The following is a 27,814-nucleotide window of genomic DNA, read 5'->3' on the forward strand; positions in this document are numbered from 1 at the left end:
GGCCTGTTTTCTCCTCCTTTTGCTTTTAGTGATTTTTAGGCTCAGGCTCTACCTTCCCTCCAATCAAAAGTCTAGGACAAGGATCTAACAAACTCATTCCCTCTAAAAGTTAAACTACTTAGTATGTTTTTTTCTCCTGGGGTTGGGGTGGGGTTTTTATTTTAACTGAAAATGAGGTTTTAATCCAAAGTAATTGGTAATGACCCTTGGATAGTGATGAGGAAGACATTACTGGTCTCCAGGAAGCCCTGTGCCGCCGTCTATCTCACTGTCAAGAAAGGCCAGGAGGCCTTCTGATCACAGGCTGGTGGGAGGGGTGCCATACCCAGCGATAATGAGAGCACCCACTTAAGTGAGCAGCTCTGAGAGCACTTCACTGTGCCAAGTTCTTTTTCTATATTATTTTATTTAAATCTTTAGAAGCTCTATGAGACACATGTACATATGGACTCTCCATGTTTTTACCAAGAGTGAAATGAATGGGGGCTTATGGGGGTAAATGGAAAACTTGAAGGACAAATTCAGGAGTTGATGGTCCTGAAAGGGGAAATCTTGCTGAAGCATAGATTATAAATATACTTTCAATTCGTTTTCATTAGATGTATAGAAAAACTACACTTTGGGAATATCTAATCAGTTTAGTAGGGATACTTGTTTAAAAAGGGATATTCGATTTATATATCTCTGTCTCATTAAACTTGGGGAGCTGCTGACCAAGCAGAGGTTCTAAAATCCTTTTCTTGATTACATTTCCCATATACCACAATTGAGGATTGGTCTAATTGCAGTTTTTTGGAGGTTTTGAAAGTAGACATGGATAAGCATCAGATTATTAGATTAATTTAGCTCATTATATAGCGTTGCCTGAAGGGAAAATCCTTTATCTTTTGTAATTCAGCAGCCCAGGCAGCATATCATCATGATTACATAATGCAAAACTCTTCTCCTAGAGTAAACTTAATTATAGAATGCCAGAACTGATAATTAAAGAAGGATGTAACATAAGAGCTGGGTGAAGACCTTGAGGAATTGAAGTTCACAATAACTATTAGATTAGAGACACCTGTTTCAAATGGTTGACCCTATTTTTGTTTTGCTTTGTGTTAACGTCTTAAATTTCTTGGATTACCTCATGGTCATTTGGCAGATGTCCATCATAAAAAATGAAAAAGTAAGTGGACTATACATAGATATAGCTGACTTTTTCCTGATGAGAACATATTTGTCTTTTAACAAGGTGTTTGCCTAGGCATACTTCTCTTTCTTTCTTGATGTAAGAAGACACGGATAATATAAATTAATCTCGGAGAGTAAAGACAACCACTTCATCAGGTGGCTTATTCCATTTTTTTTTAATATTTGCCACTTTTCCCTCTTGGAAGGTATCCACATCATTTAAAAGGAAACATAATGTGAACATTATTTACTCCAAAATTCATACCTGTGGTTCTGATTCTAAGTTGATTTTGAAAGGATGAGCCTTTCCATCTTCAGTTACCTGTGGAGACCATAAGCGAGTTTCCGCCCTGTAAATAAAACAACGTTTGTAAACCCCAAATTCTAATGGTACTTCCAGTTTTAGTATACTTTAATTTCCTATGTTTCTGAAAATACTAACAAACCCTTGATACTTTGAGCAAAAGCAATATTCCTTGCTCATTATCCTGTATTGTCTTATTGAATTAGTCTTATGTTTTTAGTGTACTTCTGGGAAGACTTGAATGGATCAAAATTGCTTGGAGGACCGCTATGGACTGAATGTTTGTGTCCTCACCCCACACCCCAGGTTCAAATGTTGAAATCCTAATCCCCAGTGTGATGGCCTTTGGGAGGTAATTAGGGTTAGATTAAATCATTAGAGTAGGGCTCTCATGGTGGGATTAATGACCTTATGAAAAGAAGAGGCATGAGATCTCTTCCCTCTCTGTGTGAATGCATCAAAGAAGGCCATGTGAGGATGTGACCAGGAAGCGGGCTCTCACCGAGAACCCGACCATGCTGGCTCCCTGACCTTGGACTTCCAGCCTCCATAACTATGAGAAGTAAATGTTTGTTGCTTAAGCCACCCAGCCTATGGGATTTGATTGTAGCAACCTGAACTAAGGCGAGGACATTGTACAGTGTCTGGAGAAAGTGGGTCTCCAGTGCTTGTGGGAAGCAGTACAGGACAGGGAGATTCTGGAGGCACACCCTGCAGATGACCACAGGACAAACTGGATCCCTAGATCTCAACTTTCTTCCTGTCCTACCTGGGTCACCACAGGAGGCAGTGAATGAGTTGTCAGGTGGATTTGCTGTTGGCATCAAGGAAATGTGCTTTGCCCAACGCTTCTCATGTATCTACTTGGGATCATGTGGCTCCTACAGGACTATGTGCTTGACAGGAACACAGGTTATGCATAGATAGGGAAAGAGTCAATTTCACTTCGTGAAATGGCAGATTGGCTGACTGATTGTGCCTTTGGATCACAGCAGGGACAATTGTGAATACAACAGCAAGAGGATAAACACACATGCTAACAGCCACTATAACAAATCATTATTTTCACAATTCAGTTTCAGATCACGAGTCTGATGGCAATAGATCAATTTCCTAATGTTGTTTTTGGTCAGAAATGTCTCATTGTCTAAAACCTTCATGTACATGTACCCTCTCATACCTTGTGGGATTCTTCTGGGCTGAGTTCAGTACAAAACAGCCAATAGCATACAGGATATTAGCAACCAGATTTTAACATGATCACATCTTGGCAAGCACGAGATTCTTTTAGGAGCATCTCTGAATTCCACTCCATGTTCTCTACCGTGTTTAGAACAGCAGTATAACTGGACGTGCTGTTTGGTGTTTATGTGGCCAATACCTTAAATGGTTCTATTTTCATCGTCAGCTAACTGCGTTAGTACAGGAAAAAAGTTATTTTAGCCTCTTTCATTATTCTGACATTCCAGAGGATTCTTTTTAGAAATCCTTTGTTAACAGCTACTAGATTGACTGACTTCAGTGAAGAACAGACCAAAGTGGCTGATACATTAAAAAAAAAGCCAGTCAAAATTCTGGGTCCTGTGACACTCCTTCTCACTGGGAAGATGAAATCATTTATACTTCTGGTTCAGGTTCTTCCGCAAAACAGATCAAATTTTAACACCATTAATTAAAGAGCACCTGTCAATTTTGAGACACAGCTGGTGTGCTGCTGCTTTAATCCTGTCCTGTGCATCAGCATGAGTCATGGACTCAGTACCGAAGCCATCAATAGCCAGGATGACATCTCCGGGACACAGGTTGGCAGCTGCCGCCTTGCTTCCTGGAGTAATCTGGAAGAGATCATTTAAAATCACGTTTAAAATCAACACCCTGCAGCATCTTGAGTTTCGTGCCCAACGTTTATATTTCACCTTGGTAACATTTTAAATGCTTCACTGGGCAGGACATATTAAATCTCACTTAAAATAACTCTTAATTGATCAGTTGTGCTACCTCTATTTTCCCATTATGTGAAATAATTTTGTTTCTTACTAACCACATTTCCTCCATCGTGACATCTCTGATTCTCTTTTAAAACATCTTCCATAACTCCCTGTTTGGATCATATTTTCTTTGCTTTAAAGAAAATCATTTGTTTCTTAGGATTTTTTGTCACCCAGAACTCTCTATTTGGGAATAGAACTTTACTACATCTGGGGAGCCTTAATATTTGAACTGAAACTACTTTAGCATCCCTATAATGCACCTGGGATATAGAAAGCTGGAAAGAGAATCACTCTTGTATTAACAAGAAGCAGCCAGATAATATGCAAAATTATGACTTTTCGTGGACTCTTCAGAGAGCCGAAGTTGCAGGGCAACCAACTAGCTTGGAATCTAAGGAAAGACGGGAGTCTCTGAGGAAAGACAAGCATGGGCTCACCTGTACCAGAGCATGGAGGAAGATGGGGCCGAATGTACTAGTTGTTAAGAAGAGTTTAGCTAAAATTATGAACAAATTGCTAAAGGCCAAGTATGAGTTAAGCATTGAGAGTCTAGAACCCGTGGGAACCACAGATACAAGAGAAGTTTGTATCTACTCACAGTCTCTCCTCCATGAATGAAGAACAGATGGAACAAATAGAAAACAACTAACAAGATGGTAGCTTTGAATTAAACCATACCAATAATTACATTATATGTAAATGGCCTAAAAACACATCACGTTCTGTTTTTTAACAGAGTTTGTCAAACTAGGTAAAAAAAAAAAAAAAAAACGCAAGATCTAACCTTATGCCGTCTACCAGAAATCCACGTGGGTTTCTTTTTTGGAGGGGAGGTGGGGAATGATATGAGAAATGATATGGGGGGAAATGATGTGAGAAATGATATGAGAAAAATATGGTTGTTAAATGTTTAGAAAGTGGCATATCTGAAATTATTTCAGATATTTCAACAAAAACATGTTGAGTATACAGTTAAAGGCGATGATTGTTTTGATGGCTATACCTACTCCCAGTTTTTCTGGGTAAATCCCAACTATTTACAACTGCCTAATAGTCCTCACCTGGTCTCACCCTGCCTGCTTCTCTAACATCATCTCACACCATTCTCACTCCCCCGCCCCTCCCAATCCACTGCTCTACAGCTAGTCCGATTTCCTTTTAATTCCTCAAATAGGCCAAGCTTGCACCCTCTTCTGGACTTTGTGCACACTGTTAACTTGCTCCTGAAATGCTTCCCCCGCCTTCACCCGGTTGCTTCTTCTCCTCCTTTTGGTTTAGGCTTAAATGTCATGTTCTCAGAGAGACCTCCCCAGACATCTGACGTAGTTTCTCCAGCCCCCCTCACCACTGTTACACCCTATTGTCTTCTTTTATGAAGACAGTTTGTACTTTCATGTTTGCTTATTTACTTGTGTAGTGTCTGTTTTCCCAACTGGAAGTTCTTGAGGATATCGATAATATTATGTATATTCCTAATGCTTCACAGTGTATACTCAGTGTTTGGAATTGATGAATAATTACTTGAAAACTGAATGAAATGGACATTTAACTCAGAACTTGTGAAACAAAAATAACTAGTCCTTATATACCCAAAGATTATGGCTATTAATGTCAACCTGTCATTGTTCCTTTTGCAAGTTCCCACTGTTTAGATCAGAATAATATGTAGAACTTGACTTAAACCTCAAACTGCTCCAGGAATAAACTAGATCGTTCCTAATGTTTAACTTGAGGATCAGTCATTAATTCATTTTTCGTCTCTTTGTTTAATCTAGTCATCAATTCGATTTAAGTGGCTCTAAGAGAGATCCAAGATTCATATAAATGAATAAAATTGCTAAAATGACAAATTCTCATGGGTCCTAGATCTTCAGTCTCATCACTAAAATGTTTATTGTACTCATTTCATGTCTGTGATCACCTCACTGTAGCAATCATGATAATTTCCAGAAGGGACAGATGATGGGGGCTGGGTGAGGACAACTGGAGATCATTATATCTCAGCTTTTAGGAGGCATTTCGTAGATGTTTTTCCATTTAGAAATTCTCCCACACTCAGAACTGTTAGAAGAATAAAAGTTTCCATCCCCAGTGTGACTTGTAGTGCTAAAAATAACCTCAAACTTTTAATTTTCTCTAGCTATAGTTCATCAAAATCAGTACCATCTATTTTTAAACTTCTAAGACCAAAATGCTTTTCTTTGAGTTGAAACATGAGAAAGCATGGCTCAACGTGTTTGCTTTTAAAGCCTCACCTAGCTTTTCTAATATACTTTAATTTGCTTTATATATAATACTCGATCTAGGTTTAGAAGAGCCTAACATTATTTCTTAGCTCTGGTTCAGATGAGTGGAAGGTAGGGTTGTATGTATCTGTCTATATAAATTTTAAACGGAGATATCTGGGGTGCTGAACTTAGATACTGAATATTACTAAATGTTATTAACAACGTTAATATGGAAGTTAATAACTATTTTATGTTTATGCAAAGTATTAAATTTGCAAAGCTCTTTCTAATAACTCTCACCATTACAACTCTAAGACAGTCCGGACAAAGAAGGCTGCTTCTCTTTTTCAGAGAACCTGTGGCTTCTCACTAAGGTGGTTGCAGTTGAACAGCTATGTCACCAGCGGTTTCATTAGCTAAATAGGAAAAGTGGTCGATAGTGATGCCAGAACCAACTTCTGACTTTGCGTTCAACCTGGCGATTGATGTCCTGGGACCTCCACATTAGGAGTTGATAAGAAAGAAAAGAATCTGTAGAGAAATGGATGAGAGACAAGGAGAAAACACGATCCTTCACTTCTTAGTTCTCAAGTTCAGCTAGGATAGTGATCAGCAAATGGCCACTAAACTGGCCTGGTTTTTGTAAGTTAAACTATTTGTTTAATCATAAGAATGCATTATTTTCCAGCATGACTTTATATTATTTCTTTGTAGTTTATTTATATTACTTTATATTATTGCTCACAGTTTATTTTTAACATTTTCCCAAATGATGAGGAGAGAGAGCTAAAATGAGGCAAAGAGTTTTTCAGTGGCTTCTTCATTTTTCAGTTTCATTAGGGTCTCAAATGTCAAAAGCATTCAAGAGATCATGGGAAATAATACTGCTGTCAATCACTTAGCACATCTTTTCTAACTTGTCTGATTAGAAGGATCACCGAGCGTCTTTGCTTAACATAAAGATTCCAGTCCAATCCAGATGCCTGGAATCACGAAACAGAAGCTGTAGCAGAGGAACTAGGGAATTTGTGTTTTTAACAAGTCCCTTAAGATGATTTCTGTTTTTCACATCAACCTATTACTTGGGTTTATTTGGAAAAAACTAACTTAAATCACAGGTAAAGCATCTGTCAATGTCCTATTAACTGTGGGAAACATGAGGGAAGTCCAGAATATCGCCCTGGTGGGATTTCTATATTAAGAATAAAAATGGTTGAAATAGTTATGGAGAAAGACAAGTATATACGGAAGGGCTGTCCTGTGGGGCCTGGATCTAAATAATAAGAAATCCCATTATTCAGTTGTTCTCCATTGCCTACAAATAAACTTCAGTACCTCACCTGGCATCCAAAGCCCTCCAGCACCTGGCTGCAGTCTACATTTCTAGTCCAATCAGTATCTCTGCAAGTAGCGCCTGGGCATGGGTATGTTCAACTTATCTGGGTGAGGCTCATGTGCAGCCACAGGTGAGAACTATTATGGTGGTGTTATACTGTTGGTATCTTTTAAGATGAGAAAACTGTTGCTCAGAAAGTATAAGAAACCTGCTTAGGGTCACACATCCAGTGAAAATTTGAAATTCCTCGTGGGTCTGTCTAACTCTACAGCTCAAGCTCCTCCACTATCCCAAAATGCCACCCCTGCAGGTACTCTCTCTCCCCTGACTCCGCCCATCTCTTTGGCCATACTTTTTTCATGGAATCCTGGACAAGTTGTATCATGGTAGTTTGTGTTCATGTCTTTTCTGCTGATAACATGAACTTCTCAGGGGAGTAGAAACCCATTAAGTGATGACTGTATCCCGCACAGTGCCTTCCACATAAAATACCTTCTGCACTTAGTAGGTACTTGTGGGATGTATGAATGTTGGGAACAGATGAACCAGTGCTCCCGTGCAGACACGTCTTTGTCAAAACACAATTAAGTACAGTCACCCCTCTGAATCCGTGGGTTCCACATCCAGGATTCAACCAACCGAGGGTTGAAAATATTTGAAAAAAAATTCCAGGGAGTTCCAAAAAGCAAAACTTGAATTTGCCACATGTTGGCAACTATTTACATAGCATTTACATTGCATTAGGTATTAGAAATAATCTAGAGATGATTTAAAGTATAGGGGAGGATGTACCTAGGTTATATGCAAATACCATTTTATATAAGAGACTTGAGCATCCTGGGGTTTTGGTGTCATTGCCGGGGGGGGGGGTTGGGGGCATAGAGGAGTGGGCGTCCTGGAACCAATCCCTCAAGGATACCGAGGGCTACCTGGAAAAAGACTGTATTCAACTGTAAACATTTCTTTCTAAAAGTTCAAATTTCAAATATAATTTATATTAAAGTACTATTCAGTGTTAAAGCCTACAAAACTTAAGAATACACTGACATTTTCTGTGTTGGCACCCAAGTCCATATATAGCATTCTCGGTTAACAGTGATCTTGCTCCTGGGTGTGGTCTGTATAGAAAGGAGGGAAGAGGAACTGAGTGGGAAGGGACATGGTGGCATGAGATGTGTACAGTAGTTTTACATCGTGTACACAAAAGAAGCTTGTGCTTTATTCCAAATTGGACCATTTATGAAAACAAACCATCTGTAACTTGGCTGTGATAGTGGATCCACCTTCTGGGTGGTCCAAACATTTAAGAAAGAAAGAGACTCCTTAGAACCTTCTTGCCAGAAAAAAAAACAGCTGCTCGCTTAGAGATGTGAACCTTAAACTTTATTCTGTGAAATGCCTAGGCCAGTTGTTTATGGTGTTTGCGGTAGCAACTCCCTGCTGCATGCTGAACAACTGAAACTTAAATTCATATTGCACGAAGTAGAGCACACCCTTGCCTAGAAACCGCTTTCCTACAAATCGTATCACAACCGTATCACAATGGCTCAAAAAAGTTTTTGAGATTGTCTGGTGTTTGATTTACCTTCTCATGTTTTTTATGATACAAAGTTTCACCCAGCTGATGCATTGGATGGTAAACAATTGTAGGGTGGGGACCCTTTGTCCTAATTTTGTGAATTGTAATTTCAGCTGATGGAGGGAATTACTTTGTAAATCCTGCCCCCAGCAGAGGGTGGAGCAGAGGACCACAGTCTAAGGAGCATTTCTATAATCTGCTTTTGTAGAGTGTGAGGAAGGGAGGGGAGGGCGTTGCTTGTAGGACAAAAATTGATTTAATTGACTCGAGGACTATATCTCATTCATGGGACTTTTTGTGGTGTTAAGTGCAGGCATTGGCATTTTCATTCTTTGTATGCTTAAGAACTTATGCAAAACAGACAAATCAATTAACAATAAAACAGTTCTCCTTTTTCTTTATTGTGGAATACTTCTGAGGACACAGTTTGCACCTATTATGAAAATAAATTTATGTCAAAAGTGAACAATTTATTCACTCATATTATGTCTGTTTGTATTCTGTGACCTGTATGAGGTACTAGACACTGTGCTTGGCACTGAACAGCCCCCAAATTTGCCAGTTGTTGCCCTGAGGGGGGAGCATTCCATCTGTGGGATACAGATGTACTCAACCATCTGTGGTACAAGGCATGTTACAAGGAGAGGTTGTAGGTCAAGAGCTACAGTAATTAAATGGATGAAATGATGACTGCTCGAAGAAGGCTGGAGAAGTGGTATTTGAATGGGTTTCCACAGGCACAGAGGACAGTGGAGTGGGTGGGGAAGAGAATTCTGGAGAAAAATGATAGCAGGGGCAAAGCCATGTTACAGAAATCATAAGTGGTCCAGAGTATGGGCACCACTACCTATTTATGGAGTGAGAGGAGGAAAGGAGAGAGGAAAAGAACTTGAAAACTTGAGCTGGGAGAGAGGGTGAAAGCCATGAATTTCGTGCTACAGACCACACATTGTATTCTCTATAAACTGTGGATGCCACTGAAGGATTTTTAAGAATGGGGAAGATAGGAGCAACCAGCAACCATCTCAAAGATGGCTGGTAAGAATATGCAGGGTGAATTGGAGAGGGGAGACAACAGCTAGGTGTGAAATTAGGAAACCTTGCCTGGGGACAGTGGTAGAAAAAAAGGAAAGTGGTAGATCTGAAAGATGTAGCATCAGTAGGACCAGGGGATGAGTTGCATGGCACAAAACGCCTGTTTGGAAATATCTGTACAATAAGCAGCATCTTTCACGTGTGTGGGCTTCAGGATGCAGGCTTTGGAGGCAGGTCGACCTGCGTCAAATTCTGCCCTGCCGCTTGTGGTCATCGACAGGTTAATGAATCTCTTGAAGCCCCACTCTTTTCATCTGCAGAAAGGGATATTACTACTACTACTCTGATAGGATTCTTGTGAGATCTAAGTGAGTGCATATATAGGGCTTAGAAGAGTGCATAGCAGGCAACAGAGTATACTAACACGCACACAGTCTCATTCACTACCTTTTAACACAGTATAAAAATATTAATAGAATTATTCTACTACCTAATTACAACACTGATAATTATGTTTGTGTAATATTTTTTAGTCTTTTTTCCAAATGAGTTTTAGTATTCTTATAATTTCAGTGGAAATACTCTCAATTAGGTGTTCACTAAGGCAAAAAAGTTCACATGAATATGTTTTCATTTACTCAACAAGAATCTATTTATGTGAATGGCTTTGGGTACACTTGGAATACAAAACAGTTTAGTTCACCCGCTCTCCTTGAGTTAAATTAAAGAGAAAAGCCGTAGTCAAATGAAATTATCAGATGTGTTCGTGCACTGTTATTGAACCAAGTGTCAATATGAGTGATACAAATTAGTTATGAGTTAAAAATTCAAACGGAATTGGCTTCCCAAACAATAACTGTCATCAGATCAAATATATTTACCGATAGCTCCTGCAGTCAACTGCAAAATGTTAAGTTCTGCTTTGAAATAAACACTGTTTATAATGTCAACAACTCAACATTTCAAACATAAGATTAATCATATTGACATGTTCCACAGTAATAGTGAGATATTTCTTTTATAAATCACTGACAGGATTTCTGTGACAAAATTAAGGTTTAATATAAATATGGTTTATCCTTTGTAAGGATTCAAGAGCTTATTTCATTTAATATAAACAAATGAACACTATACTTCAGAAACTTTAAAAATATTTCTTCGTAGAGATAATGCAAGCTGTTTCCTTTGGTAAATCCATAAAAGGCATTGCTTGGCTCAGGTCACTGAACCATTTTCTGCCTAATTTACTTAGGAACATTTTTGGGGTATGTTAAGTTTTCATGTCTCATATGAAAACACATGTCAGATATGTTTATATGTTTTCAAAAAATGTAAAACAAAGCTTGAAATGTTCCATGGTATGCATCTGTTCCATGAATACATGTTTTGAGATATTTTTAAAAGCCATTCATTCTTAGGACTTGTAAGTAGAACAGAATTTAAAAAGTATTACCTTGTTCAAAGCCTATGTGAGGATATCAGATTATAAGGTATACATTTATAAAATATAGTATAAGCAGTAAGGAACAAAATAAAGCATAGTAAAGGTATAAATATTCTGAAAGTTTATGTTTTAAAATTAGGTTTAATAGGCTTTATATGTGATCATTGAAATAATAATAATTTTCTGTTAAGACAAACACATGTTGGAAAAAAGGTCAACTAGACCAACTAGACATTTACTGACGACAGATCCTGAAGTATCCATTTTCTTTTTTCTTAATTAGACAATACTTTAGAGAATATTAAGTAAGGAAAGCTTGACTTTGATGGTCAAGTATTCAGAGTTATGAGGCTGAGGATGGTTCTCCATCAGGTAAACGAAACTATCTGACACATTTTCTTTGTAGTTTGAGTTGTAGATGATGATTTCTAAGCCAAGTTCCAGCTTTGGAAAATATTTATTCAAAATGCCTGGAAACCTAGGAATACAGATTAGTGACATTGTCCCTGTCTGGGCTGATATGAGCGCTTCCAACTTGGCCAGCCGAGGTCTTGCCCTGCGAACAGCGCCCTGCTGAAGTTTTCCTCCAGACAGGGAAAGCGCTCAGTTGCCTGTCTCTCTCCAACAAACAGCCACCACTGTCTCTCCTTCTCTGGACTCTATCTCATTTGTTATTGAAAGGAGACCCGGAGGGGAGGGCGAGAAGGCAGCCCACCTCGCAGCCTCGCCTTCTCTGAGCGCAGGGAAACCACGCCGTCCGTTCTTCTCTCCTCGGAAAGTTGCTGAAGGCCAACAGGTTGCAGACAGAGACCATTGGAACTGACTGGATTAATTCTCTAAGCTGCGCTGCATCCTCCAGACCTAGTTTGCCAAGGTGCTGCCCTCCCTCGAACCGTGAACCCGAAGCCGAGGCCCCACCCAGCGCACCCCAGTGCCTCGCTGGCCACTCCTCTCCAGGGGGGCCCGCGGCACGCCAGAGTCCCCGACTTGCAGCAGAAGAACGGAAAACACCTACCCTGGTGATGATCAAAGGCTGGTTGAAGTCTATGCCCCCCGAGAGTCTGAAGCCCCAGGGCGCAGGGCCCGGCAGGACCACGTTTTGGGGCATGGTGCCTCCTGGCACGGCCTTTCTGTGGCGCGGGCGCAACGAGTGTCCCCGAGCGGAACAGCCCACTATGCTCCTGGGGCAGTGTCCTCGCCGGACCGCGGCCGGGGAGCTTTATCCCCGCTCCCGAGTGACGTCACTGGCCTCCCCTCCTCCCCCCCTCCTCCCACCAAGGAGAGCTCCAACTTTGGAAGAAAGAGACGCGCCAGACCCGCGGGAGTTTACAGACGCGCACCGAGCCGGTGCAGCCTCCCAGACCTCTAGGGCGGACGCTGAAGGAGGCTTCGGGTTACAACTCCCACCACTCTCTCTCTTTTTAACATCTTTATTGGAGTATAATTGCTTTGCAATGGTGTGTTAGTTTCTGCTTTATAACAAAGTGTATCAGCTATACATATATCCCCCCATATCTCCTCCCTCTTGCGTCTCCCTCCCATCCTCCCTATCCCACCCCTCTAGGTGGACACAAAGCACCGAGTTGATCTCCCTGTGCTATGCGGCTGCTTCCCACTAGCTATCTATTTTACATTTGGTAGTGTATGTATGTCCATGCCACTCTCTCACTTGGTCCCAGCTTACCCTTCCCCCTCCCCATGTCCTCAAGTCCATACCCTACGTCTGCATCTCTATTCCTGTCCTGCCCCTAGGTTCTTCATAACCATTTTTTAATAAATTCCATATATATGTGTTAGCATACGGTATTTGTTTTTCTCTTTCTGACTTACTTCACTCTGTATGACAGACTCTAGGTCCATCCACCTCACTACAAATAACTCAGTTTCATTTCTTTTAATGGCTGAGTAATATTCCATTGTATATATGTGCCACATCTTCTTTATCCATTCATCTGTCGATGGACACTTAGGTTGCTTCCATGTCCTGGCTATTGTAAATAGTGCTGCAATGGACATTGTGGTACATGACTCTTTTTGAATTATGGTTTTCTCAGGGTATATGCCCAGTAGTGGGATTGCTGGGTCGTATGTCGTTCTATTTTTAGTTTTTTAAGGAACCTCTATACTGTTCTCCATAGTGGCTGTATCAATTTACATTCCCACCAACAGTGCAAGAAGGTTCCCTTTTCTCCACACCCTCTCCAGCATTTATTGTTTGTAGATTTTTTGATGATGGCCATTCTGACTGGTGTGAGGTGATACCTCATTGTAGTTTGGACTTGCATTTCTCTAATGATTAGTGATGTTGAGTATCCTTTCATGTGTTTGTTGGCAATCTGTATATATTGTTTGGAGAAATGTCTATTTAGGTCTTCTGCCCGTTTTTGGATTGGGTTGTTTGTTTTCTTGATATTGAGCTGCATGAGCTGCTTGTAAATTTTGGAGATGAATCCTTTGTCAATTGCTTCATTTGCAAATATTTTCTCCCATTCTGAGGGTTGTCTTTTCATCTTGTTTATGTTTTCCTTTGCTGTGCAAAAGCTTTTAAGTTTTATTAGGTCCCATTTGTTTATTTTTGTTTTTATTTCCATTTCTCTAGGAGGTGGGTCAGAAAGATCCTTTTGACCCATCACTCTCTCAAAGTAATGCCTGTCCTCCTGTTTATCTTCTGCTTGGAGCTCAGCAGTGAGCTTCATTCGAAGTTAGCACAGGGAACTCTACCTAATGCACTGCGGTAACCTAAATGGGAGGGAAGTCCAAGAGGGAGGGGATATCTGTATGTGCATGACTGACTCATTTTGTTGTGCGTTGGAGGCTAACACAACATTGTAAGGCAACCATACTCCAATAAAAAATTTTTTAAAAAGTCTATCTCCACCAGAAAAAAAAAAAAGCAGTTAAACCATGGCCTCTATACTTTCAATTAAAATAAAACACAAGCATCAGGAATGCAATTGGTTATTTAGCAGTTTTGAGTGTGCTAATGTTTACTTACTAGCTGTGTGGTTAAATTACTTAACATTCTTAAGCCTCAGTTTCCTCATCTGTAAAATAGGGGTAATAATGGTACTTCTCCGGTAGGGTCGCTCCGAGAATTAAATGAGCTATCTCTGCACAGTGCCTGGCACAGCACGAGTGCTCAGTAAATATTAAGCATTTCTGAAATTAAGTACATATAGTCATATATATTTGTGGGTATATGTAATATATGTGAATACAAACATATTAAAATTTTATTTTTTAAAAATGAAGAAATCTAAAAGTGAAAATGTCATGCAAAGGTACCCTATCCAATGAGCCATCTAAAAGTATATATGAGAAGACAATTCGTCAGTATACTCAAAGTGTAGTTTAATTTTGATTGGAATAATTGTCACCTCCCTCAAATTCAGTCTCTAAACCTGTTTTTGACACGTGGGTGTCAAGTATTAACAGAAACCGAGGAGTTGAGACTGTCCTGTGTGGACGGTACAGGAGCAGCCCCAAACAGGATGGAACTGCATGGAGGAAAAGGAGGGAGGGTGGGTATTCACTGAGCATCTTCATGGTCCAGGGCAGTGGTGATTGCTTTACCCGTGTCGTCTTCATCCTCATGGCAAGACCATCAGATTGCTACTATTATTCCCTTTTTTTTTTTTTTTTTTAGTAAAGAAGTAATTTCTTAGAAGTTGAGTTATTTGCATAGAATCACGCAGCTAATAAGTGATACAATTGTGATCACAAACCCAGGTCTGCCTGACTCCAATGTGTGCCTGGTATAGGTCTGAAGACCAGGAGAGTCTGGGGAGGGTCCTATCTTGGCTCAGTGTAGAATCAGGTATTTCTGGTGTTGTACTCCAGGATGTTCTGATTCCCAAGGAGAGGGGGAGGGATGAGGGATAAGAGTATGAAGTGCTTTAAAAGCCCAAGAATGAGAGTCATGGACTTCATGCCCAGTATGATAGGGCTGTGTCAGTCCAGGAGAGCAGAGCTGCAACACACTTTATTAACAGCATAGTCTGTTTGGATGTGGTTTTAAGACTGATAGAGAAGGGAGATTTAGGAAGCTGTAAGCAAAGTGGACTAGCCTGGTGATAGTGTAAACCACAAAACCTGGATTGGAACTCTTTTGTCCACTGTGGTAGATTATATAAAAGTCCCAGGGGATAGGTGTTTTCTAGTCCCAAACATTTTCCAGTGCCCCACCTATGTTGGGTTATCAAGGAAGTAATCATATATTCTTGTTGATTTTTGCCTATTTGGGCTGGCTATATTGTCACAAAGCACATTTCCTCTGTCAGTCACTGGCTGTGTCTGCATGGTAGACACACACACACACACACACACACACACACACACACACACAGAGGTCAATTCAGGAAAAAAATCAGATAAGTTATTTAGTATTGTGTAATTGTAACAATCAGTTGTTTATACCTTATCTCATGAGCTGGCTCATATAACAAGTTGATCGTATGGTTTTTTTTTTTGTCATTTTTGTTTTATTTTTCTGTCTTTTTACCGGTCGTTTTGGCATCATGTAGATGTAAGCAACATCTGTACAATATTAATATAATACCTGATGAGTTCGTAAGGCTTTGCAGAGAGCATGGAAATCAGGGACCTGAAATAGACAGTTTTCCTATATCCTGCTGTTCACTGATGTCACCAGAAAGGTGTTCAGAGGTGACTGTCAAGGTGGAGGTGAGAATAGCCGTGAGGCAGTGTTCTAAGGAAGAAACAGTGACGCAGTCCTAACTAGTCCTAGAGGTTCCTGCTTTTGGTTTGGGTACTGTCCTAAGAAGGAGTTCTTTCTGGATGAGCGTTTCATTTATTTTCTTTTTTATATTTGCCTTTTGAAAGGATTATGATAAACTATGGTTCCATTAAATATTACTTTTGTGATTATTATTTGAAACCATGTTTAGAAAGCCCTTTAAGGTTTTCCTTTTAGAATAAGTTTAATAAAATTGTTCATTCTACTCTTGTATAATTGGAAAACTTTTCTGTTAGTTATAATAATCATCTCGTCTATTTTAATCCTCAAATCTATAATCTTAACCTTGAACTTTCATTTATTTTCTGATCCTGTTTTTCTAACCACCTCCTGGTACAAATACAGTTCAACCTGTGAAAAACCAAATCCGTCCTTTTCTTTAATCACCTCAAACTGAATTCCTGGCCTCCATGCCTTTTAATTTTCTCGTTTCTGTTCATTTTTGTACTCCTGTTCCAGGTTTCTAGGATAGATGTTGTAAATTTTCCCTCTTCTTTATTTCTTATATATCAAATATCACTATGTATTGTGACTTCTTTTATTTCTTCATTCAACAAACATTTATTGAACATCTGTGACATACCAGGCACTGGGAATGCAAAGATAAGACGAACTTTCTGTCCTCTAGGAGCCAGTAATAAAATAAGGGAGATGGAGATGTAAAACGTGATCACATTATGTGTTGAGGCTGGGACAGGATTTTGTACAGTGATGCGACAAGAGTAAGTAATCAACTCTCCTTGAGGAAAGTATCCATGAAGGGGTGCTGGGTCTTGAGGGGTAAGAGTCTTCCAGGTGACTGGGGATTGGAAAGGGAACAGGAAGGAAGATGTTCAAGGCAGAAGGCGCTGTAGAGGATGTGTGGTGGCAGCGAGGCAAGAAACAGGTGGCAAATTAGGAAATAGTAAGTGATTGGTATGGACAGAGTTTAGCCCATTAGGTAGGAACAGGAGGCCAGGGTCATAGCGGTCAGAAGCCAGATCAGAGGGAATTTTGTGTGTTACGCTAGCATTTTGACTTTATTCTATTGGGAGCTTTGGAAGAGTTTTAAGCAACATGTATAATCATCAATTTTGCATTTTATTATCATCATTCTGGGAAGTGGGAGGATGAATCACAATTGCAGGAGATAGGAAGCAAGGAATCCAGTTAAAACTTAACGGCAATAATCCAGGAGAAGACGTCGATTTGGGTAGCGGGGATAAAGAAGTGTGGCAGCTATGAGGACCTTAAGTAGGTTCATTGACACAGTCTGGGGACAGTTCTCACATGGGGGATTAGGGAGAGGCTAGGCAATGGCTCCCAGACTTCGTTGCATGTTACATGAATGGTGGAATTATTAACAAGGAGAAAATATATAAGAAGGACAGAAAGGCATTTTTGGTTTAATGAGGGAGTGGTGGATTGAAGCACAGTTTTTGTCATGCTGGGTTTGAAATACCTGTAGAGTATGTGTGCTGTTTAGTGTACTGGTTATCAGACTACACTTTGGAGCCAGACTGCCTGAGTGGTGTCTTAGTTCCATTGTACTTGTTATGTGAGCTTAGGCAAGATTAACATTTTTGTTAAAATGATGATAATAATAGTACTTGCCTCCTAGAGTTATTGTGAGGCTTATATGAGTTAATAAGTACAAAGTTCTCAGAACTGCGTCTGGCACATGCTATGTGTGTATAATCCTTTGCCATTATTAGTGGTAGTAGTGTAGTAAGCAATTGGAGATATAAGTTTAGAGCAATTAGATATATTAATCTAGAGATCTCAACTTGAATAGTTTGGAACTATAGTAGAAGCTGTATCTATGAGTGCTAGAGGTTTTTTTTAAAAAAAAATTGGTTGCAGTTTCTTTGACATTCCTCGTTTTGAGAGATGGAGTTGATGTTCCCTCCTCTTGAACTTGGGTAGTTGTATGTGACTCATGTTACCAGTAAAATGTGGTTGAAGTGACATTGTGTGACTTCTGAGGCTAGGTCAGAAAGGGTGATCTCACTGCTGCCTTGTTGATTGTAATACTTGTGCCTGAAGCCCTCAGCTGCCATGTAAGAGGTCTGAGGTTCCATGCTGTAAGGAAGCCCAAGTGCATGGAGAGGTCACATGTCAGTACTACTATTCGTAGCCCCAAACCAGACCCCAGGCATGTGAGTAAAGATTCCTCCTTCCAGTCCCCAGCCCTTAAGTCACTCAAGCTTCCAAGTCCCCTCAGCTCAGGCTTCAGACATCGTCAGCTGAGGAGAGTCCTCCAAGCTGTTGGAGGACTTGGAAAGTCCTTGGAAAGTACCCTTTCCAAGCTGTTGGCCTGCACAATCTGTGAACATAATAAAATGGTTGCTTTAAGCTTCTAAATTTTAAAATAATTTGTGACATAGCAATAGTAACAGGATGAAATCACCCAAGGGGATTAGATGATCAAGGCAACAAAAGAAGATGATTAATGATCACGCTCTGAGGAACAGCAGAAACAGGGGCATTTAACGGGCAGGAGAATAGGAGGATCACAGGAGAAGAAGATGCTCATCCTCTTACAAAGTGTTTAAAAGAAGCTGTGAACGTGGTGGCATGGAAGACAAATGAGGAGAAGAATTCAAGGAGAGAAGGCAAATATTATTGGGAGGTGAAATCAAAGTTGTCAGAGTGCCTATTAGATTTGGTAATTGAGGCGTTCTAGGTCTGAGAACAGTGAATCACTTTGCTCTACACCTGAAGCTATAACACAGCACTGTTAATCAATTATACTCCAATATAAAATAAAAACGAAAAAAAAAATTAAAAATGGTGAGGACAGAAGCAGACTGCTGTGGTTTGAAGAACAGTGGGAGGACAGGTGAAGATGGACTATCTTTTTAAGGAATTTGATAATGAAAGGAAAGGGGAGACGGAGGATGGTCAGCGGGGGGGTGGTGCAGGTCAAGAGAAAGAACTTTTTTTTTAAAAGATGGGAAGCTTAGCAGTATTTGCTGAAGTCAGAGAAAAGTAGATGCTGGAGAACCACGTGGAATGTGGAGGAAGCAGCTTTGACACGAGAGGTGGAAGTAGAGGTCTTGAAGAGGACAGACCCTTTTCTTCTGAGGGTGGATGGACTTCCCCTAAATTGAGGTGTGTTAGCAATAAAATAGACTACCTAGTTCTCTTCATCTAAAATTCTCCCTGCCTCTTTCAGGCACTCAGTGGCTTCACCTTCTGACAGTGGCAAGTGTTCTGAGACTGCCTTCTTGCCAAAAAAATCTCTCCTTCTCTTTCTACCTCATGGTCTACTGCCAGATTGAAATCCTGTCTTTCTCTTGGATAGGAACCTACAATAGCACTTCCCTGCCCCTAGGACAGAGCCAAAGTCTGTTAACGAAGGCCTTTTATCATTTGACGCAAGCCATGGATGCTGTTCAGACTCGGTCTCCTGATCACACACAGTCACTGTCGCGCCTGCATGGTGGGCTCTGACTCCCCTTCCCAAGCTCTTTTCTATAGTTAAAAATGTTTTTCTCCCTCCCTCCCTTCCTACCTTCGTCTCTTCTTCCTTCCCTACTTCCCTTCCTTTCTGTCTTTACAGGAGGAGTATGTGTTTGTTTAAGTCTGAGATCCCTTAGCCGGTGGTTCTGAATTTTGATGTGCATTAGGAGAGCCTAGGCGCTTATTAGAGATGCAGATTGCTGGGCTCCACTCTCCAGAGATCTGAATTCAGTTGCTGGGGCCAAAATCCATTGTGGGTGGTCTGTGGACCACACATTAAGAAAAAGTAATTCAAATCAACACATAGGATTATAATTTCTTATACTGTGTCTTTATATGTGTGGTTCATCCTTTCTGGAATGTTCTCTTTTGTCTATCGCATCCCACTCTCTTTCCACATTTTCTGGGAAGACTCGATTGGCCACCAGTATCTACATCACACTTTTTCTCTACTTAACTCTTATTTCTTGTCAATATATCTCAAGTTTGAATTTAGCTGTTCTCCAGTATTTTGAGAGGCACATAATCTTACAAGGATGACTTTTTCATGAGAGCTGTTTTTGCGTTTCCAACCAGACAATAGGCTCCTCCAGGTAAGGGGTCTTATTTCTTTGGAATTTACCAGAGCTACCATCCAGTGCTGGGCCCTGAGGAGGTGGTCAGTAATTACAGATAGGTTGAAACAGGTTTTGGTCTTGATTGGAGTTGGTTGGGTGGGGGAAGCTCATTCCTCCTTCTCAATTCTTCCTTCTACAATTGTCCTGCCAAGAAGCACCTTCATTGACAGTCGCTGTTATGCCCGTTGTTTACGGTTGCAGCTTCCCCAACTCTACCTTGCTGTTGCTGTATTTGCATGTCCTTGCTGGTCTGGCTGCACAAACCAACTTTTCCAGGGGCCCGGGCAGCCAGCCAGAGCTCCCAAGCCCTTCCATGCATTGTGCCCAACTTCCTCTTTGGTAAGAGCCTGTGTGATTTTCATGCTTTGGAGGATTTGGACTCTTGTGAAATGCCTTCTGGGGAATTAGCCACACTGAATTCCATGCTTTGTGTCTGCCCTCAGTGCTGTCAGGAGCCTATATTGTTTCATTCCCACGTCGTCACACTCCTTGGGACAATGCGACGGTTCAGCTCAAGTTCATTTGGTATTCCCCTCTGAAGTGTCACTTTTTCCCACCGTTTTTACTGAATTAACTAATAACAATCAAGGGACTCATCAGTATGCTGGAAACATAAACTGAGGCCTTGTAGAATGTGCAGCAAATAGGGGTGTCTCCTCTGTTACTGCTGATGGCTGCCATTTTGGTGCTAGTGCCTTTGCAAATTGCAGGGTCAGAGAGAGAGAGAGAGAGAGAGTTGGTCAGAGTAGGGGAGATTTTAATATGTTTTCCCATTGAAGCAGCTTATCTGGGGCATTTCTATCCTTACTAGATTGTCTTCTGGGTGAACTTCAAGCTGAGTAAAGGCAGGTTGCTTCCTGTCACTGGCAGGTTGAGAAAGATGCTTCTTTCTTTGTGGACTACTTACCTGTTTCTGATTCTGCTAAAGTGATCTTGATCAGGAGAACTACTATGGGGTGTCAGGCATTGTGCTAAGCATTTAACAGGCTAGTTATTTCTAATTCTTAAGACAATCCTGCAGAATAGATATTACCTTCCTAGGATACAGGGCCTGTGAGAGGATAAGGAATGTGCCCGAGATCTTATACCTGGTAAGTGGCAGAGCTGGATTCAAACCTAGATCTGCCCCTTTCTGCCACTTCCTGATTCTTCCGCTATTTCATGTTGCCTCAGTGCACATTTGCTAAGGTTTATTGACCCCAGAGCACTTCTAACAACCTCTACAGACTGTTTGGTGCCATAGTCTGAGGTCTTTGAAGAGCCAGCAGGTCATTTTCCATGGGGACCAAGGTGGCGTCACAAATCCCAGTGGAAAAGGGCTCCTCAGAAAGTTGGAGTTGCCCTCACTCACTGCAGCCTGTTATTGCTGTTATCAGGATCCTAGAAATTCCTGCCTAAACGTGTCTTGGAAAATCAAAGACCTAATCTTCAGTCGAATGGTATTTTACTTGGTAGGGTTAATTGCCCTCAGATTCTATCTAGATGTACCTTCACATTTTTCACAACATTTGCAAGCGATCAGAAGAGCCAGGATGCATAGTTATAATAGAAACACATTGGAACCCATTCTTCGGTAACAGAGACCATGTGTTTTACGGCTTTTCTGTTTGGAGTCGGTTTATCATCACTATAAAAACATTTCAGATGAGAACGGAGTGTGTGGAAACCCAGGGGAAACGTACAGGGAGCTCTAGATTTAGATGGCTGGATGCCTGGCCTGGGTTTAGTCACTCAGAAGGTTTAAAGCGAAGCACTAATGCTAAAATTTAATCTATCACAGACGCCTTGGCCATGTCCCTGAGCGTTTCCACCTGCTTCACTGCTGGGCTCTATGGCTGGTAGCCTAATAAATAAAATGTGTGTGTTCTGTACTTAGTATATCAGTTTAGTCAAGAGAGCACTTGGTCCCATATATAGTCATCTTAGTGGGCCCTCGTTTTCTTTTTTTAAATTCTTTAAAACGTAAGATGAAAAATGGAGATAATAACTAATGAGTAATTACTTTATAGAGTCCGTGTTTATATTATCTGGAAAATGTTATTCCTGTTCTAGAATACTGGGCTCAGCCTCCTCTTGTGTGGGAGACACATTTAGGAGTGGAGGAAAATTAGTACTTCTGCCCTGTTTTTCCCAGTTTTCTGGTGACACTGGGAAGGAAATGAGCATTTTAGGTTCCAAGTCCTGGCAAGTGGTAGTGGTTGGAGGAAAGCCTTCTCTCTACTGGAAAGGCATCTGCAGAGAACATACGTTTGCTGCTCCCCTAGAATAATGAACTCACTAAGTTTTAGACATAGAATTGGATGCTCGAGGTACAAATTGAAACCAAACTCAGCAAAGGCTCTGGGCCGAGGCGTCCGGACCCTGTCATACCAGAATCTTCCGGATTTTTTCTGACATACATCACTGGAAGGCCCTTAGTACCTTCAAAGGCCTCTTTGATAATTGCCTCTTAAATTTCAATGATTCCCAGGCTCATCCCGTGTTCTGGAATTTCACTGGGTGGCTTCATGAAAACCCATGGCTTTTTTACTTAAAAATTAAAGCCTGTCTCCCCCAGTCCTTTTTTTTTTTTTTTTACTGGATGCAAGATCCATATATTGAAATATTGAAATGTCTGTTAACTTTTTCCCTCAGAGAAACTCAGGCTCGACTTTACCAAAATCCGAACCTTTTGCTTCTTTCCCTTCCTCTCCCCTCTGTTCTGGTGAAGAGCTCCCCCGGGATTGTTATTCAAGGCTCAGACCTGAGTGTTGTCGTCCCCTCCTGCCCTCAGCCACCCTGAATAATGAGTGCTCCCCACATGTTGTTTGATTCCATGGATATGAATATTCAGAATCGGCAAGTCCCTGGAGACAGAAAGCAGATTAGTTATTGCTGGGGCTGGAGAGTGTGGGAAATGGGGAGTGACTATTTGATGGGTGCAGGATTTCCTTTTGGGGGTGATGAAAAGATTCTGGAAGTAGACAGTGGTGATGGTTGTACAACATTGAGAATGCCACTGAATTGCATACTTTAAAATGGTTAAAGTATTAAGTTTTATGCTGTGTGTGTTAGCTTGGGCTGCCCTATCAGAATACCACAGACTGGGTGGTTTAAACAACAGAAATTCATTTTCTCATGATTCTGGAGGCTGGGAAATTTAAAATCAAGGTTCCAACAGGGTTGATGTCTGGTGCTCTCCCCTTGAGTTGCAGATGGCTGCCTTGCTACTGTGAGCTCGCGTGGCCTTTATGCCCTGCGCTTGGAGAGAGGGTGAACAGGCTGCTCTCTGGTGTTTCCTCTTATAAGGACGCTAATCCTATCAGATTAGGTTCCCACTCTTATGACCTCATTTAACCTTAATTACCCCCTCACTCCACATACAGCCACATTGGGGGTTAGAGTTTCAACGTATAAATTCTGGGGGGACACAATTCATTATGTGACACATAGCATTATGTGTATTTTACCACAATAAAAAATATTATTTGAGCTACTGTGTGGAGCATGGATTATAGTGAAAGGAGGGAGACTAGTTAAGACACTAATACAGTAATCTAAGTGAGAAATGATGGCAGTGGTAGAGAGGAGCATTTAGTTTCTACCCTTCTTATTTTCACTTGGAGAGATTCTCTACTTGGCTTATCACCCCACCCCTTCCTCTTCCTGTTTCCTAACTGGTATTTGAAAGCCATTGGTCCACATTTCTTAATTGGGTGGAGTTACTCTAAGGATGGGGGGTTCTGTGCCTTTTCTTCCCTCTGCTCTCCAGTGTGAGGTAGTAGTCCTGTTCTGCAGACCCCAAATTCCCCCTGGAGCACGGGCAGTGCCCAGAATGGGGTGGGATGGGGTGGGGGGCAGAGAGTGTCAACAGGCTCACTTGACTACAAACCAAATCTCTGACTCTAATCAGCTTCATCATGACGCAGGTGATATTTTGCTTTCCATCTTCATGACTCATGTAGCCTGCTCCACAGAGCCTTCAAATCGCAGCTCCAGTGTTACTTTCTCTGAGCGGTATTCCCTGGCCACCCTCCACCCCCAGTCTCCAGTATGGTTTCTGTGCATAGGCCCATGTGCATTCCCCTAGCTTAGCACATAACAAACCATACTGCAGTCACTTATTAGTGTCCTCTCTGGGAGAGATAAAGCCACTGAGTTCCACATACACATCATACTTCATACTATTGCAATGCAGGGGTCTAAAGACGTTAAGCTTCTTAAGGGTGAGGTCAGTCTTACTCACTTTCCATTTCCTGTGCCTGATATAATGTCTGACACAACATAAGTGCTCAATAAATGTTTGTTGAATACACAGCTCCAATAGCACAGTTAGTGTTCCTACTTCACCTTTTTTAAATAACAGAGAGAACATAAGAAACCCTCTAAATCTTTATAACTTACTATCAGAAGTTGACTTACTATCAAATAGTTGGCTGTTACCAAAAAAACAAAAGATAACAAGCGTTGGAGAGAATGTGGAGAAATTGGAACCCTTGAACACTGTTGGTGGGAATGGAAAATGCTGCAGCCACTATGGAAAATAGGATGGTGGTTCCTCAAAAATTTTTAAATAGAATTAGCATGTGATCCAGCAATCCGACTTCTGGGTATATACCCCAATTAATTGAAATCCGGATCTTACAGAGATAGCTGAACTTCCATGATTACTGCAGCATTATTCACAATAGCCGAGATATGGAAACAACCTAAATGTCCATTGACAGATGAATGGATAAAGAAAATGTGGTATATACATACAGTAGAATATTATTCAGCCTTGAAAAATAAGGAAATCCTGCCATATGTGACAACCTGGATGAACTTGGAGGACATTATGTTAAGTGAAATGAGCCAGTCACAAAAGGACACATACTGCATAATGTCACTTAGATGAGGTATCTAAAATAGTCAAACTCATAGAAACTCAGAAACAGGGGCCTGAGGGGAGAAGGAAATGAGGAACTGCTGTTCAGTGGGTATAAAATTTCAGTTATGCAAGGTGAATAAGTTCTAGATCTGCTGTACAACACTGTGCCTGTAGCTAGCCGTACTGTACTGTACACTTAAAATTTTGCTAAGGGGGTAGATCTCATATTAGGTGTTCTTACCACACAAAAATGTTAACTTGAATCTTCGAAGAGACTGGATCTATAATTCACTTGTAAATTAGTCAGCTAACAAAAGATGGTCAGCGAGGCAACTGGAGTTCTTTCATGCTTTTGATAAACTTTCCACTGTGATACTCAGCTGGAGCTTGTAGTCTTCTTTGAAGGTTTTCTGAATCCCTACAGTTAAGGAGTGCTATTATCTTCTTGGAGCTGATTGCCTGAAAGTTAATCAGCACATGAAACTGGTTTATGTTTTCTGTTCTCAGGAGAGTAAAAGGTAGCAATATTCTTGGGGCCATCTATATTCTCAGAAAATTGAAAGGTGTAGGTACAAATTATGCATTTCTTTAGGTGCAGAAATGAATTCCTTTCAAGAAGTCAGGGGCTTTGGGGAATTTTCTACCAACAGTTATGAGTTTTTGCTGTTCTGTACGTACGTTCTCATCTAATTTCCCTATAACTAGGGTCCTGCATACTTTAGTTGGTTGGCTGGGCTCGTGGCTGTGGTCTGAGGGCATGACATGAGTTGATGCCAGCTTACTAGTATGACAGCTGAATCCTTTGATTTGTATTTCCTTAAGTTCCATTCTCCAACTAGCAAATTGACCTACCACGGATTACAAACGTCCTGAAAATGAAACCATGAAATGATTTAAAAGCTATTTTGAGATGTGTCAAAAATTGAAAAATGTTAGTTGATTATGTATTTCTTAAGATAGTGTGCTGCCTAAAAATATCAGTGAAATACTTTGAACATTATGCTAGTCTGCAAGTGAAACATAAATAATGAATTGTACATTTACCTGGCATCATGGCACTTAAAAGAAGCCAACATGAAAATGAATAAGTTGCATCTGTGGGTTTCACAGAGAAACTACTGAAAGACTGCCTGCCATTCATATGCTACATGTTCATCTATTTAGTGGAGACATGCTCCTTTGTCCTAGGAAAATGCCCTGTTTTCTCTCTCACTCTTTCATGGCTTAAATGTAGCACACCCCCAGCCCCAGTTTTACAATGTACTTTTAAAGAACACAGGGCCTCATTGGAAGCAATATATCCTTTTAGCTAAATATTTTTTGAAGGTGGATGGGATGGTGATTGACTTGAGAGGCTGGTAGGAGGCTTAGCAGGCATTCCTAGAATTGCAGGCACGTCTGATTACATTTTACAAAGCAGTTTAAAATAGATGACACAGAATTAGTCTGTCTGGGAGCTTTCATATTTCCTGGTCATCCAGCTGTGATGGGGAGGTCAGAGCAGTAGCAACCAGGGCATTCTCGGTCTTTCACTGGGGTCCTCAAGTTAGAAAAGCTCTCTTTATCACAGAGCTGTCAAAGGGAGTCTTAAGATCCTTACATTGTGATATCCAGTTATGAAATGCAAATTCAGTTGATTACTGCAGTTTTAAATGAATTGTCAGGAACTTGGAACTTCTTTTCTTGATATTAAGTATTCTACCATCTCCTGTTAACGTTTTGAGGGGTTCTCTTAGAATTAGGACACAGATTTTCACTTATTTAAAGAAGGTCATGAGGTTACTTCTAGAGACACAACAAAAGGAAACAAAGAAAAACAAAACTACCAAGTACTCAAAATTGAGCTGATAGCAACTTAAGTTTTGAACTTCTAGGTTTGTCCACCACTTGGTATAAACAAAGATAAGACCATTTCTTATTGTCTTTGACGTAAATACTCTCAATAAAAGAAAATACATATTTGCAGCAGGCAGGTGCTGGAATTCAGGATTATCTGGGCATATGTTAAGGACTTGTGAGCTGACCGGGTACTAAGTGGATTTTTAAATGAAGAGTAGTTGCATGAGTAACCCCTTCTGAAGAATCTGATCCCAGGGGAAGAGAGAATAAGAGGTTGATAAATACTCAGAGGTTGGTGCAAGTCCGTAGAGTGGTTTAAAAGGGCAGGGGTGTTGTACCCAACGTTATCATTCCAGATCAGCCACATTACTGTGTTTCAAAGCCCTAAGGCAAGAAGTTATAAGAACGAGAAAGAGTGGTTTCATGAAAATATCGACGTGATTTAAGCACACATACTGCCAGTTACACTAGTGCCACCAAACTGGTAGCTTCGGAGGTCAACTTCCTTAGCCAGTAGCACCCTCAGCACTGGGCATGGCCAGCTGCTGGGGATTGGTGGCCCAGGAACATAAGTAGACGTTAGCAGCAATATCATTGCCTCTGGGAGGAAGCACATTGCAGACTTGGTGCAGCCTTATTGTCCACTTTCCTTGGAAATGTTATGGGGATCAGTGACTTCAGTGGGCATAGGCAGGAGTGATGGCAGCTTCTCTGGGCACTGGCGATTTTGACTTCATCATGTTACGGGAGCAGAGGCTGTCATTTTTGGTGTAAATGGTTCTAGGAACTAGACTATGAAAGATGGCATCGTGGAGTATATGTGAGCTACTACTCCTGGGAAGAACAGGCAAATTGGCATTACTACACAATCGTGGGGCCAGAGCCAGGTTGTGGTCCTCTGCCATTGATTGTGACCTTCTTTTTATCCCGGGTTAAAGCAACCTGAGAGCGAGATTTGACCATTCTGGGCCAGATAATCAGTTTACATTTTGATGTTTTGAAGTTTTAGACATTTAGAGGGAACCAATGAATAATTGAGAAAGGAGAATTGTAAAGCATTCGTTTCCTTTCTGTTTTCTTTCCATCTTCCTTCTATTTATGTTAAAACTGTTTAAAATTTCCTTAATTCCAAGATTTTCAACTTAATTTTGTTAAAAGAAGCTTTTGTAAATATTCTGTTTACATTTTTTCCACAAAAGTAAAAAGAATATAAAGG

General features: G+C 40.8%; 2 protein-coding genes across 5 annotated transcripts in view; one reads left to right on the top strand and one right to left on the bottom strand.

Annotated features, from left to right (window-relative positions):
- Positions 1 to 12,272, bottom strand: part of PDLIM3 (PDZ and LIM domain 3) — a 30,291-nt gene extending 18,019 nt beyond the window's left edge. For all 4 annotated transcript variants that reach the window (XM_030831223.3, XM_060291477.2, XM_060291476.2 and 1 more), the window contains exons 1-3: positions 12,109 to 12,272; positions 3,164 to 3,315; positions 1,442 to 1,526 (exon numbers count right to left, since the gene is read on the bottom strand). In XM_030831223.3, the coding sequence (XP_030687083.1) occupies positions 1,442 to 1,526; positions 3,164 to 3,315; positions 12,109 to 12,201 (330 nt within the window). In that variant the 5' untranslated portion in view covers positions 12,202 to 12,272. The remainder of the gene's footprint in view (positions 1 to 1,441; positions 1,527 to 3,163; positions 3,316 to 12,108) is intronic.
- CFAP96 (cilia and flagella associated protein 96) overlaps positions 1 to 27,814 on the top strand; it is a 93,640-nt gene that overhangs the window by 65,528 nt on the left and 298 nt on the right. The window lies entirely within an intron of this gene.

Source organism: Globicephala melas, chromosome 21, assembly GCF_963455315.2.
Source record: "Globicephala melas chromosome 21, mGloMel1.2, whole genome shotgun sequence".
NCBI classification, from domain to species: domain Eukaryota; kingdom Metazoa; phylum Chordata; class Mammalia; order Artiodactyla; family Delphinidae; genus Globicephala; species Globicephala melas.